Source organism: Acanthopagrus latus, chromosome 1 (assembly GCF_904848185.1).
Source record: "Acanthopagrus latus isolate v.2019 chromosome 1, fAcaLat1.1, whole genome shotgun sequence".
Classification (NCBI taxonomy): Eukaryota; Metazoa; Chordata; class Actinopteri; order Spariformes; family Sparidae; genus Acanthopagrus; species Acanthopagrus latus.
Genome location: NC_051039.1, coordinates 7843113 through 7859197, shown reverse-complemented (window position 1 = coordinate 7859197; position 16085 = coordinate 7843113). Strand labels below are relative to the sequence as shown.

General features: G+C 44.4%; 1 protein-coding gene across 1 annotated transcript in view; it reads left to right on the top strand.

The window, feature by feature from the left end:
* dchs2 (dachsous cadherin-related 2) overlaps window positions 1-15669 on the top strand; it is a 29135-nt gene extending 13466 nt beyond the window's left edge. The window contains exons 11-20 of the mRNA XM_037096050.1: window positions 1727-1861; window positions 5391-5600; window positions 5726-6586; window positions 6672-6785; window positions 7560-7771; window positions 7866-8017; window positions 8724-8854; window positions 8937-9223; window positions 9538-9679; window positions 11543-15669. Coding sequence (XP_036951945.1) covers window positions 1727-1861; window positions 5391-5600; window positions 5726-6586; window positions 6672-6785; window positions 7560-7771; window positions 7866-8017; window positions 8724-8854; window positions 8937-9223; window positions 9538-9679; window positions 11543-14154 — 4856 coding nt within the window. The 3' untranslated portion in view covers window positions 14155-15669. The remainder of the gene's footprint in view (window positions 1-1726; window positions 1862-5390; window positions 5601-5725; window positions 6587-6671; window positions 6786-7559; window positions 7772-7865; window positions 8018-8723; window positions 8855-8936; window positions 9224-9537; window positions 9680-11542) is intronic.
* The last annotated feature ends 416 nt before the right edge of the window (window positions 15670-16085 follow it).

Below are 16085 nucleotides of genomic sequence, written 5' to 3'. Positions count from 1 at the left end.
TCTACAGCATGCTTGTCTCTCAGCTGCAGTGAAACAGTTCTCTTCTATTATTTTAAAGCGATGTAGCACGTGACAAAAAGCAGTCGGCCAGCGGCTCGGCCTGCCATGTTTTGGTTAAACGTCAGCGCTGCAGTGAATCAAGGTTATCGTCTGTTTTGTTTCACTCCATTAGCAGTTTAATTGAAACCAACCTTTGCCTCCCCCTTTTTTTTCCCCCCTCCCGCGTCGCTCCGTTTGTGTCTTTTTCACGTGTTATACATTCACTGTACATCCCGGCAAATCCCATCCGTCTGACCCAGAATCACATTCACAAATCTACACATCAGCCCTGTTTATTTTAACACGTTGTGCGCGGGGCCTCCCCAAATCCCACTTCACCCCGTCTTGTTGACAGTACTTTTAAATAGTGGAGGTGGAGGGCATGTGGCGGGTGGATCAGTGCAGGAGGGGAGTGTGTGTGTGGGGGGTTCAATGTGAACTAACATTCTTGGGGGTGAGAATTGTCCAAGAACAGCAAGCACACAGCTCCTCTGGGAGATCTGAAAGGTCCTCTCTCATGATGATTTCTATAATCCAAGCCATCTGTGCCAATAGGCGCCGTGTTTTCATCCGTCTCCTCGAATCGGCTCGTCTGGCAGCGCAGCCCGCTCTCCCACCAGTCTTATTTGAGGCCGCTCTGCCGCTGCCCCCCCCATCACCAACGCTCCCCAAAGGTGACCATTGTTTCGTGTCCGTACACAGTTTCCATGTGCCGGAGTCAGTCAGAGGAGATGTGCGATATCAGCGAGTTTGACAGCTAACCTTTTGTCTCACTGTGCGTGTCCTGGATTTCACTTTGTTGCGCAAATGTTGTCGTCTGTTTGCAGGGAGAAAACCAGAAACCGTTTTATTATTCACAGAGATCTTTGATGGGAAGATGTGAGCACGATATCAGACTCATCGTGTATGAGGTCACCTAATGCGTGGTTGTCCTATTTCACTCTTTTTTGCTGTAAAATCCCGTTTTCTCCTGTTTTTTGCTAAATGTTTGCATCAAAAGTCTGAGGAACAGCATGGATAAATAAAATACATTTAAAACTATTTGATAATAAATAATAGGCTGATAATTAAACCCCCCCAGGCCCCCAGTGAGGCAAAACACGTCATCTGATGTCCATGAACACATGTTAAGACAGGACGGTCCAACTTTTCAGTCACACCTGGACGGCGTCTGCAGAGGTTCTCTGATATCAAAAGATTTAAAACTCCTGCATTATACTGCCGAGCTTCACCTTCACAGTTTGTGTGTTTTGAAGCTAACTTTGTTCTCTGTTGGTCGATGTGTGGCTGCAGATGAGAGCTAACTCGAGCGGAGCCAGACTGGATAAAGGCTCCCCCTGTCAGTTCGAACATGACGGGTTCTGTTTCCAATTCCAGATAAGGCCCGTCTGAACTGGAAGCAGAGCTGGCATGAGCTAAGCTCAACCTCCAGGACAGACAGAAACGCCAAGATTGAAAGACAGAAAACAATTTTCAGAGTTTTGATGGAGAACTGGAAGATTTTTTGGAAAGTATTAGCGCGTTTTAGTGAGTCATTTTGTCCTCAAGGTACCTCGACCACAGAGAGTTACATTCACTGTCAACCAGTAACTATGATAATAACACCAGGACGTTATATCTCCTCGCAAGTATTAACATTACTCCATGGCCTGTTAACATACATGAACCTGCTGTGTGCTTCCTGCAGAGGAGAACGCCGTGGTGTGGTACAGTCTGCTGCCCGGCCCCGGCTACGAGCTCTTCAGCATCAACCCGTACACCGGCCTGATCACCACCACCTCCTACCTGGACAGAGAGCAGCAGCAGCACTTCACCCTCAGAGGTATGTTGCAACTTCTCAGTTATATAAACGCCGTGCTTTTAATGTGGTTAAAACCCACTTGGTTAGCATCAGGAAAAGATCATGTTTTGGCTCAAAATACCTGCTGTGGTCGCCACAAACACAGAAACCGGAAATCTCCCCGGGAGCTCTTTAAAGACATCCAGTGGTTTCACGCTCACAAACGTTGAAACGTTCCCTTAAACTGCAGGAACTGGTTTGGCAGATTCCTTCTACTGTGACAGTCAGGTCACGGACACACAATCTGGACACGATATGACACATTTTGTGAACATACGGTACACGGGACGATGACACGTCTTAATGTGAACGCACTTGGCATCCTGGTGACCGGGCTGCATGACCACAACGTGTCAAAAACACACGGATATTTGAGACAACAGGGTTTATCACAGTGTTTAAAAGAGTGCTTGAAGTAAATGATGCCCACATAAACGTCTGAAAGATTAATGAACTTTTACGAATCCGATTTTAAGATTGTTAAGTAGGAGTGTGAGTCTTTGGTAATCTCACAATTTGATAAAATTTTGATTCTTAGGTGTCGGGTACGATTCAGAATCCTTCTTCGATTCAAAATGATTCTCAATTTATTTTAATGAAAAGAAAAAGGGAATTATTTTCAGTCTTTGGCTCCAGTTCTATGTCGACCAGATGTTACGCTGTAACATTAACGGAGTGAAGCAGCAGATACAAACCTAAACTGCTTGACATTCGTCTTGCAGAGGTGATTATCCAGTTGTTTAATAAAAGAAACGCTTGAAAATGAACTTCAAGATGACTCGGGCATGTGCGCACTGTAAACTGTGCATGTGCAGCACTACCCTCGCAGTTTAGTTCCGCCTTTTTTTTTGTTCCATTAATGTCACGCATTTAATTAACACTTAGAAAATACATTTTTGACATTTGCGAATATATTCTGAATCCCACTTCTTATGAAAATCAATGCTTTGCCCATCGGTATTATTAGGATTCATTGAAAACAAGGAGCAGTGCAGCATCTCGCAGCACGTCTTGAGTGAGGTGATTGTTAAACTGAACGGACATTTGGAATTTCTGGAATCGGCTCAGTGATTAGTCTCGTTGTATGTTTTCTTGGCCGTAATTAATCAGAGCGGCATGTTGCAGCGTCCAGAGGGGAAATAAAACCTTGTGAGTCTTTATTTAAAAAAAAAAAAGTTGGGAAAAGCAGAAACAAACAGTGCAATCAGTCATAATCAGGTGCTGATGAGTGAGACAAATAACTCACAACTGCACTGCGGGTCAGACAGCGGGCCGAGGTTAGTTTCGTAATCACCAGATGTGCACATGTTGAGAGTCTGGGACGCCGTGAAAAAATGTAAATACAAACAGAACGCAATCATGTGCAAAGGAACTGTGTTTCAGAGAGTTGCCCATGTGGTGAGATCCTCTACACATCTGCCTTACCTGTGAACGACTGAGGAGGATGCATGCAGTCATGATACCATCACCTGTTAACAGCTAACCTGGTCACCTGTGGGAAATGTTCCAAACTGGTGTTTTGGGAGAATTTAACAACTTTTCCTGGTCTTTTGTTGCCAGCATAAAACTATGAGTGAGCAGTTATTAACAAAGATCAATAAAGATGATGAGGTAAAACGTTAAATATCAAAGCGTCGCAGCTCTTTTGGAATCAGGGTTGTAAAGTTTAAAGTTCACACTGACCTGATAGATCCGTATCAGCAATAATTCAAGATTCATTTAATTGTCCCGTGGGAGATTTGTCTTGGACAAAAAGGCTGCCACATAAAAATACATATAATACAACAGCAGTGATGGGATTTGCTGAATGAGAAGCTACTTTTGATTAAATCTAGCTATTTAAAAGTATTGATTCTGCATTAAAAGAAATCCACAAGTTTACTCAAGGTTACGGTGCAGTTGCGGCCAGTCCTTCCGGGATCGATTAGGGAAGTCAGCATATAAGATACAATTTAATGTGAATGAAACTATAAAACATTCACTCATCTGTGAATATTTGTTCCTGAGTCACATCAGTCAGACTTTCATCAGCAGTGGTGGCTGTTGAACAGTGTATACGTCAACAGTGGAGCGAGTTTGACAGCGGGAACTTTTGTGTTTATTTGCGTTACCCGCGCAGTGTTTACTGCACGCTAGCCGTGAGCTAACGTTAGCGAGCAACAGCGCACACCGACGTCTAAACACACTGTATGGAATTTCTGCCACCGAGGGTCTGTGTGTAGGAAAACAGTACTAACAAAATTGAAGTTTGATGATGTCTTGAAGTAGCGACCGCCCTTGCATCTATCTGGCATGACTCGTTTGGGGAAATGTACATTTTCTAAAGATTTTATTCAGGTTATGTGAAGTCAAGTTTGTGGATTTCCTTCCTCACTTACCTGATGTTTCCCCTGGAAGTGATAATAGAGAAAGACAAAATGAAAGACGCTGTTGACTTAAGGAATGCATGTTGGAAACATACAACTCGAAAAAATGATAAAAGCCTTGTCGTTTTAAGACTTTTGAATGCAAAAATGTCATGTATTATATCTTCCAAAAGCCCGTGAGTCTGTTCTTTGTGCTTCGTTCCTGCTCCGCTGCACATTTGCGTCGACACTTGGCTCAGATCTTCCTGCTGAAGGGTTATGAAAATATCTGAAAAAGAAAAATCTGAACCTGCTAAAACAAAAGCGCACAGAGGTCTCCATCAAACACAGACGTCTTTCTCGCTCTGTTTCTCATTCTCTACCTTCTCTGTTGTCATGCTTCACAGCCAAAGTCATAAAGAGCCCAAGGTCCGCCTCTCGTATGAGGGCGACGCTGTTCGGCGGATTGATTTATGTAAAGGAAACAGCAGACTTTTACAGGGCTGAGGTACAGTATATCTAACCTCTGCCGACTGCACCCTCTGCCTTTTGAAGTGTTTGCTTTCACTCTCTCGCGGGCGCGCGCTGTAATTGCATTCAAACTGTTCAGCGGCGTTTAGGCACAAACTGCTTTCAGATGTTTTATCGTCATATTTGTACAGTCAGCAGAATGGTGAACAATTAAATCTAATAACAAAATATAATAACAGGAAGGCCTGGGTGTCTTGAAGTCGCTCCAGAATCGTACAGAGCGTCTTGGGAAACACTGAAATATGTGGGGACAGTTTTCTCTTGCTGCAGATGAATCTGGAAAGATGTAAAATACCAGGTCGTTTTCAGCGCGTATTAAAAGGCGTCAGGGGAAACTTTACGTTGACAGGATTTTTCTTGTCATTTGTAGGGTCTGTCGTGCTTTTAAAAGTCTAGAAAGTCAAAAGATCTGCTCATTGAGATGTTAAGAGACCGAGACAGCCGATGTTACGCGTAACGTAACTCTTTTCTCATTATATTCGGTGAATAACCGTTGAAAAAACAGCTTTCGTCCTCCCATGGGTGGCCTTCCTGTAGTTCATTATCCAGTGTACATCCACTGTAAAATGTATTGAATTATTGATTTCTCATGACTGTTGAAAATTGAATACAATCCTTTTGTTTCCTGTCTGCAGTCCAGGCTCGTGACAGCAGCACGCGGCCTCTGTCGGGGACGGCCACAGTGCTGTGCTCTGTGCTGGACGACAATGACAACCCTCCAGAGTTCATGCAGTCGTCCTTCCAGATCAGCCTGCCAGAAAACCTGCCTCCCGGAGTCGTCCACACGGCTCAGGCCTCCGACCCCGACCACGGAGAGAATGGAACTATACACTACTCCATATTAGGTAAGAAACCAGGGAAGTGCTCTGTCTGTCAAGCCACCTAAACAGTCCCTGAGGTTGAGCCAAACTAATTTGGAAGAGAAATTCAAAACATAATTATCCTTTTAATGTCTTTCTGCTGTCTTTAGGTGAGGACTACAGAGGTCGCTTTACCATCAACAGCCACACAGGTGTTGTCAGCACCACTCAGGTCCTGGACCGCGAGGAAAGGCAGAATTACACCCTCACCATACAGGCCCGTGACTATGGCCCCACCCCGCTCAGCTCCTCCACCCAGCTCCAGCTGCTGCTGCTGGACCAGAACGACAACATCCCCTCCTTCACCCGTAAGAGCTACCACGCCTCCATCAGCGAGGGCCTACCTGCGGGAGCCGAAGTCCTGCGCGTCAGCGCCTCTGATCCTGACGAGGGCTCCAACGGGGACGTGACCTACTCTCTGACAGAGGACAGCAGCCAGGGGGCCTTCTCCATAGACGCTGTCACAGGAGTGATCAGCACCACCAGGACTCTGGACAGAGAGAGCAGGGCTCAGTACACCCTCCGAGCCGTGGCCACTGACGGCTGCACTCAGGGACCGCTGAGCTCTGTGGCGTCGGTGACCGTACAGGTGGAGGACGTGAACGACAACGTGCCGGTTTGTGACCAGAATCCCCTCAATGCGTGGGTCTCCATGAGGACGCTACCAAACCAGATCATTACCACAGTGATGGCAACGGACGGTGACCAGGGTGAGAACGGGACGATGCGGTTCACGCTGACGGACGAGGAAAATCTGTTCGACATCAACAGCGAGACAGGAGAGATTTCACTGAGAAGGCGCGTGAGAGCCGGTTTCTCCGGGAGGAAGCTGCAGGTGGTGGTTTCAGACCGAGGACGTCCCGCTTTGACCTCCACCTGCCTGTTTTTCATCCACCTGAAGGGAGAGCACGAAGGGCTACAGTTCACAAACAAGGTCTACAACGCTACTGTCAAGGAGAACAGCAGGGCCGGTACGTTCAACCGTCTCTTTTACTTACTTTTTTTCAGCGACACCATTAAAACCCTCACTAACTTTTCCCCTTTCTCTTTGTCAAGGCACTTGGATCGCTAAAGTGGAGGCCACTGACCAGAACAACAGCAGACAAAGGATCACATACACCATATTCAGTGGCAACGATGATCGCATTTTTTCCATCAATCGTCACACCGGTAACACATTTTTTTTTGCACGCAGAAACATTTTGTCCCCATCCAAAGCTGTTACCGGAGTTCCCTGGTTCTCATTTACAGGAACGTCACGCCTACTTTCATCACTTAATTTATGCTAATAGCACAAATTCTCGTTCTCGTTCATCCGTTTTATTTTCCACAAAAGTGTCCAGAAAAATAGCTGGACTTCCCGTCCTCACCATTGTTTATGTAAAATCAATCAGGGCTTCTAATCCACCCTTTTCAGGCCCTGCGTCTCTCCTCAAAATGCCTTTTCAGCTTATCAAGTTCATCTGGTTGTTTATATGCAAGTATTTCCTAAAGAATTATGATCGTTGCCTGCCTGATTTTATCATATTCCACCACAAACTGCTTTTTTGGATCCATGTCTACATAACGCAATGAAGTGGACACAGTTCAGAACCAGAGACACAATATTATAGCGACACTGTAGACTGGATTCTTTTGTAGGGTTACCACAAAAACTTGAACCTAAAAGAGCTTCTTTCAACACCTTTTTAAAAAGTCTAAAAGTCGAGCTTTTCTTTCCATTTCTCTCCCTGATCAGATAAATTTAAAAAAGCCAAAACATCACAAGGCCAAAGAGGAAAAGACTGAAACTAAAGTGGAAAATCAATTCAAATACCGATGTTATAATTGGGATATATCATTAGAATAAAAATTACACATTGATGAAGAGTAAAATAAAAATCTGAGGGACTGTTGTCTCAGTCTTTTGGGGTTATACATCAGTTTTTAAATCCTCTCCTCCAGGTGAGATCCGTGTGCAGAAAGATAACTCTCTGGACTTCGAGGAGAGCCCTCAGATCCAGCTGGTGGTTCTGGCTGACAGCGGGCTGCAGACGGCTCACTGCCGGGTCTCCATCAGCCTGCTGGACGTGAACGACAACGCGCCGGTGTTCGAGCACAGCGGCTACAGAACTGCTGTCTGGGAGGGGCAAGCGCACAACACCTACATTATGCAGGTATGAACATTTAAAACTCCCAAGCAGGTGTATCGTATATTTAGTCGTGATAAGATCGTATTAATAACCGAATCTGTGCTCTTGTATTCTGCAGGTGTTTGCGTCGGATGCTGACAGCGGGATGAACGGGCAGATCGAGTTCTCCATCGTGTCCGGTAACCCTAACGAAGCGTTTATTTTAGACTCTGTTCGAGGGATTCTCGCCACCAATGTTGTACTGGACCGCGAGATCACCCACTCATACAAGTAAGCACATCTCACATATTAAAAAAAGGGTTTATTCCAGACTAATGGAGATGCCACCCACAAAGCAACAACACATGTCCTATGAGTCGCTGCCACTGGCACGCTGCAAACCCTTGTCGATGTGAGGCCAGTTTCACAAAAGCTCCTTTTCCATCGAATGATATCTGGTTCTAAAAGCGGTTCAGTTCCAGATTCTTAGAACTTTGGTGTCCAGGACGGGTCAGCAGTAACCTGTAGAATACGACACATTGGGGCGCCGTTTAGCTCAGTGGGTAGATCAGGTGTCCCATGTACAGAGGCTGCGTCCTCGCTGCAGCAGCCTCATGTTTGAATCCGGCATGTCCCCCTCTCCTCTCTCTCAACCTGTTTCCTGTCATGTCTTCAACTGTCCTGTCAATAAAGCCAAAAATATATATACTTTAAAAAGAATATGAGTGATTGAGGAAAACCTGCTACTTTATTTTTTTTCTGTAGCTGCATAACTGTTGATGATTCTGTTATTCATGTTCAGTACAACAGTCAAGATCTGCGCAAGTGAAATGAGAATTAGTGAATTTAAAATGTACTGAAAAAGCCTAAAATATCTGCTCAAGTCTACTATGATGATGACATTTACAACCTGCTGTAGAACAATGTATTAATATACTATCTCTTGCTAAATATTTGGTTTCAGTGTTATCATTTATTCCCTGCCTTTGTATTACAGGCTGGTTCTGCAGGCAGCAGACAGGGGGAACCCTCCACTCAGCAGCACCGCCACCGTCAGGGTCCAGGTGGTGGATGTCAATGACAACAGCCCCGCCATCCCCCCCATGGAGCCTGTGGTTATAGCAGAGAGTAAGACCAGGCCTCACTGGATAATAAAAAATGCTCTTTATGCTATTTGTGAGTTATTTTGACATCTTCCGTTCGTCTGTAGATTTGCCTGCAGGTTACATGGTCACCCAGGTGACCGCGAACGACGTGGACCTGAGCTCCACCATCACCTACAGCTTTTCAGACAACAGCAGCACCAACGTTCCCTTTGCCATCGACCGGTACACCGGTGTAGTTACCTTGACTCGAGCCCTCGACTATGAGGAGCAGATGGAGTACGTGCTGACAGTCTGGGCGTCCGACTCCCTCCACCAGACCAGCGGAGAGGTCAGAGTTCAAGTGCTTGATGTCAATGACAACGCTCCAGTCTTCACCGAGGTCTCCTACCAGGTACAGATGATATATTTGTCAATAAAAAGGGTAGAAGGCCGATATGTTAACGGGTTGGGGTCAGCGAGCCGTAAATAAAACAGCTTCAGCTTGTTGTTACTAGGGAAAAAGTTCTGCTAAGGCAGGGCTTATTCCAGATTTATGAGTTTTAATAAATATATGTTATACATTTCTCATTGATTCAAACCTGGTAACCTAAAAGTTGTTCATACATATGTTTGTAATGAGTTATAAAGCATCAGTAAATGTTTCTTAAGTGAAGAAGCTTTTGTTACATGATGCAGATGTGACTCATTAGCTGTTTCTCGTTTCAGGTGGAGATGTCAGAGTTGGCTTCAGCAGACACATTAGTTCTGTCAGTGTCCGCTATCGACAGAGACTCTGGGCCGAATGGCAAGATCACGTACAGACTGCTTTCATCTCCTTTACAAGGCTTCTACATCGAGCCAGACGACGGTGAGAGGGGCATGACTGACGGAAAAACACTTCCTGCGACGCTCTCATGTTTATGCCTCACTGACAGCAAACCATCACTGTCTCTGTGTTTATGTTGATTACAGAAAGGTTAAGAATTCACCAGAAGGATAAAACAATGATCCAAAAATGTATTGTAGCCCTTCTGTTAAAGACATTTACTCAAGTTTCATGACTCATAGCTGTCTGGTGGTCTGATTTTCATATTCATCCCTCCATTAAAATCAGTTTCTCTGGCATCGTTAAAGGGGCACACGCCAAAGAAAAGGGCACAGGGAAAGTCTCTCTCAGCATGCAGGATCAGAAGTTATAGAGTCTTGTGGGTCTGCCAGTAGCAGAAACACTTCTCTACTGTTTATATTTGTGTAGTCTAGGATGTGCCAGTGAGTTCCTCAGACAGCGGTAAAGAGAAGCAGCAGAGTGGTAATTAGAATTCATTGAGATAAAGTGCTTCAGAGGAGCCATGCCTATCCTATTATCTCCCTTTTAAAAATCCCTCAACCCAAGAACGAAGATAAATCCTGCAGAGCTGAAAGGAAACCACCACTCCTCAGTTCTGGCCAGTCTTTTCCACTCCAGTGTGATTTATGTGCTTCTATCATATTTGAACTCCAAGGTTTAATATCAGAGAAATGAATTTGCCCTGTTTTGTGGCGGCGAGCACTAATGGAAAGTGAAATTTGCATCAATGTTGACTAAAGCTCTCCAAAGGGAATCCGAAAATTTAATATGGTGCCTTTTTTTGCGGCACGGTAACTTTCCAGTTTCTTCAATGCCTGTTTGTTTCACAAACAATGAATAGTGCTGCTTAAGAGTAGAGCTTTAGTATTAATATAGTCGTCCTGTAGAAAAGTTTTAAATGGCAGTGAAGTGGAATAATAAATTGGATGGACAAACATTTACTGGAAAAAAGAAAAGCTCTTACAGTATGCATATGGAATTCATTAGAGAATGGTCTCACAGGAAATGATGTTGCATTGCAGCGCATAATGACAAGGACAATTTTGATTTAACTCTCAGTATGTTGTCATACAAGCAGACATGTTTTATGGTTCTTATTCTGAGGAGAAACAAGTCCAGGAACAATCTGTGTGTTCGTTAAACCATCTGTTAAATCAATCGACGAGAGTTTTATAGTTTTACATTGTTGAGAACAGATGTCTGCTAAAGATTCTTTACCTTGTAAGCGGTTTCAGTGTAAGATTAAATCAACGTGTGTCTGCTGACTGACTGCAGTATAATGATTTGATAACAGGGAAACAGATTTGAGTAATTGGGGGGTTTGGATTGGCCACTAAAATCTGATATACAGTATCATGTCCTTGTAAAGTTCTTATTGCAAATGTGTAAGCAAGCAGTCGTGTACTTTTAATGTGGGGATATATAATTGATTTATTTTGTATTTCATGTGTATTTGTATAGGGGCTGGTGTGTAGCATAAACTGATGCCACAAACCACAGCATAAACAGAGAGGCAAAGACACAAAAGACAATACAAACACAAACTCAACAATAAATACATACAATAAAATGCAGACAGAAATGAATCATTTTAAAAAATGCATCCTGTAATATAATACAATAAAAAAAATACATAAAACAAGCACCAGAAAATTCATGACTACTAATTCATGACTGATCCAGGTCTGCTGGTAAAGAATGCCATATATTGACCCCTGGAACAAAAAAAATATTTCGACAAATACCTTGAAATAACCGTTGGATGCCCCAAGTGTTACTCAGCCCAAAACTTTCAATGGAACCCCAACAGCGGGTAGCTAGAAGCAGCCAGTAGCTCCATAAAACTGATTGGTGGTAACCATCTGTTCTTTTTTTGTCTTGTAGGGTCTGTTTTCACCAATAAGCCCTTGAAGGCCATCACCAACAGCAACCTGATTCATCTCCTGGTTGAGGCCAAAGACGAAGGCGATCCCGTGCTGTCTGCTGTCACCGCCATCGATGTGCTGATTCTGGACTCCAATGATCATTCACCTGTGTTCCACCAGGACATCTACACGCTCACCGTCCCGGAGGACACACCCACAGACATCACCTTACTGACACTGTCTGCAGAGGACCAAGACTGGAGCCCTGAAAACACCCATCTGGACTATGCCATCATCGGGGGAAATGAGGAGAAGAGATTCTGCCTGGAAGTAAAAATGGTTCAGGTTGAGAATCAGATGAGAAATGTTGGAAAACTTGTTCTGTGTAACCCTTTAGACCGTGAGACCACCGAGAGCTACGCACTGACAGTGAGTGTGTCCGATCGAGGAACGCCTCCACTTAACAGCTCTGCTGTTGTTATGGTGACTGTCACAGACTGCAATGACAACGCTCCCGTCTTTTCCAGCACAGAATATCACGCACAGGTGAGTGAAAACAGCTATGTAGGTACCAGGCTGGTGCAGGTCACGGCTCAGGATCCTGATCTGGGAACTAACGGCCTGTTGCGGTATGACATTATCTCGGGGAACAGCAAAGGTCACCACAGGCTGGACCGTCAGACCGGCCTCCTGGTCGTCAACCACTCGCTTGACTTTGAGGAGGACTCAAAATACACCCTCACCATCCGGGCATCAGATGGTGGCGAATCATCTGAAGAGCGTAAGGTGGCTTTTGCAGTGGTCTTCATCACAGTGTTGGACGAAAATGACAACACTCCATACTTCATGTTCCCGACTGTCAACTGCTCGGTGCTTGAGAACCTCCCAGCGTTTACCCACACCTGTTCTGTCCACGCTGTTGACAACGACTTAGGCCTCTATGGACAGCTCACCTACTCTATTTTGTCCTCCTGCTTCATGGACTACGGCAGCGGCAGCCCCGAGAAGAAGGAGGCCTTTGCTATCGACCCCCTTACAGGCGACATTCACACACGACAGACCTTTGATTACGAACTTGAGAATGAATACTGCTTTGTAGTGGAGGCCAGGGACAAAGGCGACAAAGCAGCTACAGTGAGAGTGCAGGTGACCATCAAGGGTGTGGATGAGTTCAGTCCCATCTTCAACCAAAAGCAGTACCGCTTCCTCCTGCCAGAGAATGCCAAACGTGGAGATACAGTCGGCTATGTTATGGCGATGGACCATGATGCAGGGATGGACGGTCTGGTGGAGTACTCCATTGTGAATCCATCGCCGTTTTTCTCAATAAACAAAACAATTGGGACCATTTTTGTGTCAGAACCTGTATACCGCAGAAGAGGCAGCCATGCCAGCGAGGACATGGTGAAGCTGGTAGTGTCCGCAGGTAGTCCTAAAATGGCCTCCAAGACCAGCAACTGCCTAGTTTTCATCAATATCTCCAGCTCAGCAGAGGCGCTCACTGGGGTCCCTCTTACCGCACACATGCTCAGTTTGAGCGTTTCACTAATCATGTTCCTAGTTGTCCTCCTATTTTTTGTGGCCGTGGTTCTCAGGTACAAGATCAAGGAAGCGGCAATCAAAAAGGCTGCTGCCATTGCCGCAAACTTGAACCACGGCACAGGCTCGTTTGGTAGATCCAGTGGCCAAAGGCAAAGTGGAATCTCTCTAAAACAGATGAAACGGCCTGGCGTCTTGGTGACCACGAGAGACTTGATGAACTCATACAATCAGTCAGATTCAAGTGGCCGTGGATCAGCAGAAGGTGAGACCGCTGAGGACCAGGAGATCAAGTGGATTAATGAGTACCCCTGCCGTAAAAGAGACGAACCAGTGCAAGACAACCTGACTACTGAGATCCCACATTCTTCTTTACCAGGGGACAGTACCTCCTGCCGCTCTATCGATGTAGGGCCAGAGCACATTATGTCTGTCAATAAATGTTTAATCTCAGGGATGGCCAGCACAGAAAGCCTCCACCACTTCAAAGAAGAGGGAGGAGGTGAGGGACTACTTCCTGCAATACTTAGAGTGAGGGATTTGGAGGAGAGCATGAGGACAAAGGGGTATGCTCCCCTCCCGGACGCCCAGGCAGCTCCAGATTCTCTCTCCTCACTGATGTGTCCCGAGGAGCAGCTGCAGGGCAGCTACAACTGGGAATACATTTTGGACTGGGAGCCGAGCTACCAATCTCTAGCCTCCGTCTTCACTGATATTGGGATGCTCCCTGATGAGGAGCTTGAGGGTGGCCATGAGGACTTGGCAGTAGAGGCAAGTTGTCTCATGCACCCACCGCCTCTTATAACAGGAGTGGCTCAGCCTGGCATCAGAACTGTGCCTCCGCGAAAGCCGGGGCGTGTACCAAACCTGAGCAGAAGGCACTCCTCCCGCAGATATGCATATTCCCCCTTAGCGAGGAACACAGGACTTACCCCGTCAGCCATGACGCCTAGTTTCTCCCCTTCACTTTCTTCTCTTACCATTAAGACCCCCAGTGCCTCACCAGTTGTCTCTGAGACCGGGATAGGGGGTATAAGACTCGACTCAGGGCCCCTCACTGCAAGCCTGTTGGAGGCAGAAATCCAGGTGTAGACATGAACTTTGAACACATTTAATTCCATCTTTCATTTAACATCTGAAGGCATTTCCTCATGTATTTTAAGGGACTTTGAAGCCTTGTTTTCCACTGAAGTACTCTTTGCATAACACAAATCGCAAGAAGTGATTTGTGTTTCCAGAGTGTAGCAGAACTACAGTCCATCAGGGCAACTGCAACACATATGGTTTTCATTTCTCACTACCATTCAACCTAACCTGTCTTCCTCTTAAATTTAACATCAGAATGATGCATAACATAAAACTTCGGCTCGGACAACATGGGGAAAATATGGCATCAGCAACATTTCAAGTAGCCACTTACTTGAAGCGTGCAAGTCATTGACTTTTCCTGAGCATGTGAAAATGCAGCAGGTAGATGAGAAACTCTGGTTGTTCTGACTGACCAGTGGTGTGCAATGTTTTAACTCCACCTTGTAGCATTTGACCAGTGTGGTAGATATGCCAGTAGAGTGTATCTTTTGCTACCATTCAAAACATTTCATCATAGAAGCACAAAAATAACCACACTAATGTGTTTATGATTGAACAGACTGCTTTGTGGAAACAAGGCTTAAGTGGCACAGTTGAGTTTTGAGTTTTATATATGTATGAAAAGGATCATATCAAACTTATTTTCAGATAGAACTATAAAGTCCTGGACTTATTTCCATTGTCGTCCCTGTTGCTATGGTAATAGACTCATGAGAGCCGTGAGTTTAGTCTCAATGGGCCGATACCGGGCAAACTTGTCATTTGAACATAATGTAGTCATTTAATTACTTAGATTGAGGTTGATTTCATAACCGGCTTCTGTAATAAAACTAATATCTGGAAAAACCTGGACTCGGTCTTGCATTATATTCTTATAATGCAGCACTTGAATAAGAGCAGATGTTCAAGTATGCAATTAATTATCGAGTGCTTTATTGTAAACATGTTTATATGTGCAGAAAATGAAACACTTTCTTATTGCTGTTGGTTGCAGCTTCTAGATGGAAAGTTTTCAAGGCTGGTTTAACTTTAATATCCAAAGAAAGGCAACATTGTTCTGTGGTTAGGTCTGTCTTCCTGGAATCATAAAAAAACTGTGTTTTGAATACAGACCCATATTGCCTCCCTCTTCTTTAATATATTCTGCCAATAAAATGCCAATAAAATCCCGTGGAGAGCAGCACTCCGAAAATCTAGGACAGTTCTTAATATCTTTATAATTTTGTTCACCCTTTGAAAGCTCGATAAGTGGCAAGGCTTATGGAGACATCATCCAAATATCACAGAAATATGGGGGATTTTTCACTGACACTAATTTTGTACAGATTTAAGAGATGGTATTGTGTTCTGCCGCTGTCACTGATCAGCATGTTGGCGAGATTTTCATAAACCAGTTCCAGGTTCTGACAGCCTTGATTTTGACTCATGAACAGAAATCGTCTCTTCCTTCATGATTGTTTCTGTGTGTGCTGACTGTAAATTATGGACACCCTGTTAATAAACAGCACTTTATGTACACTTTCCAGAGAGCTGTATGAGTTGATAAATATTGATACATTTGCAAAGAAACTTGCAATACAGAACATTTGTTCTGTGCTTTCTTCTATTCAGCATTCAAAAAGAGGGATGTTTTGGTACTTGATTGCCTCTCAGGATGATTTATTAGCCCATTATAATGTCTTAAAGAAATCCTGTCCTTGAATATAACATAAGTAAAATGCAGCAGTCATGTAAACAGTACTCTTCATGCTCAGGCAAAAATAAAACAAGGAACATGATTATTAGATAATGATGTGTTTGATTAAATGATGTATTTTTTACCACACACGACTTTGCAGCGGTGCTTCCCTTTAAGTATTAGAATTGGATGGCTTTTTTATAAAATGATAGAAGCCTATTTTAATTTCATTCGGCATTTCTTCCTGATTCCAATT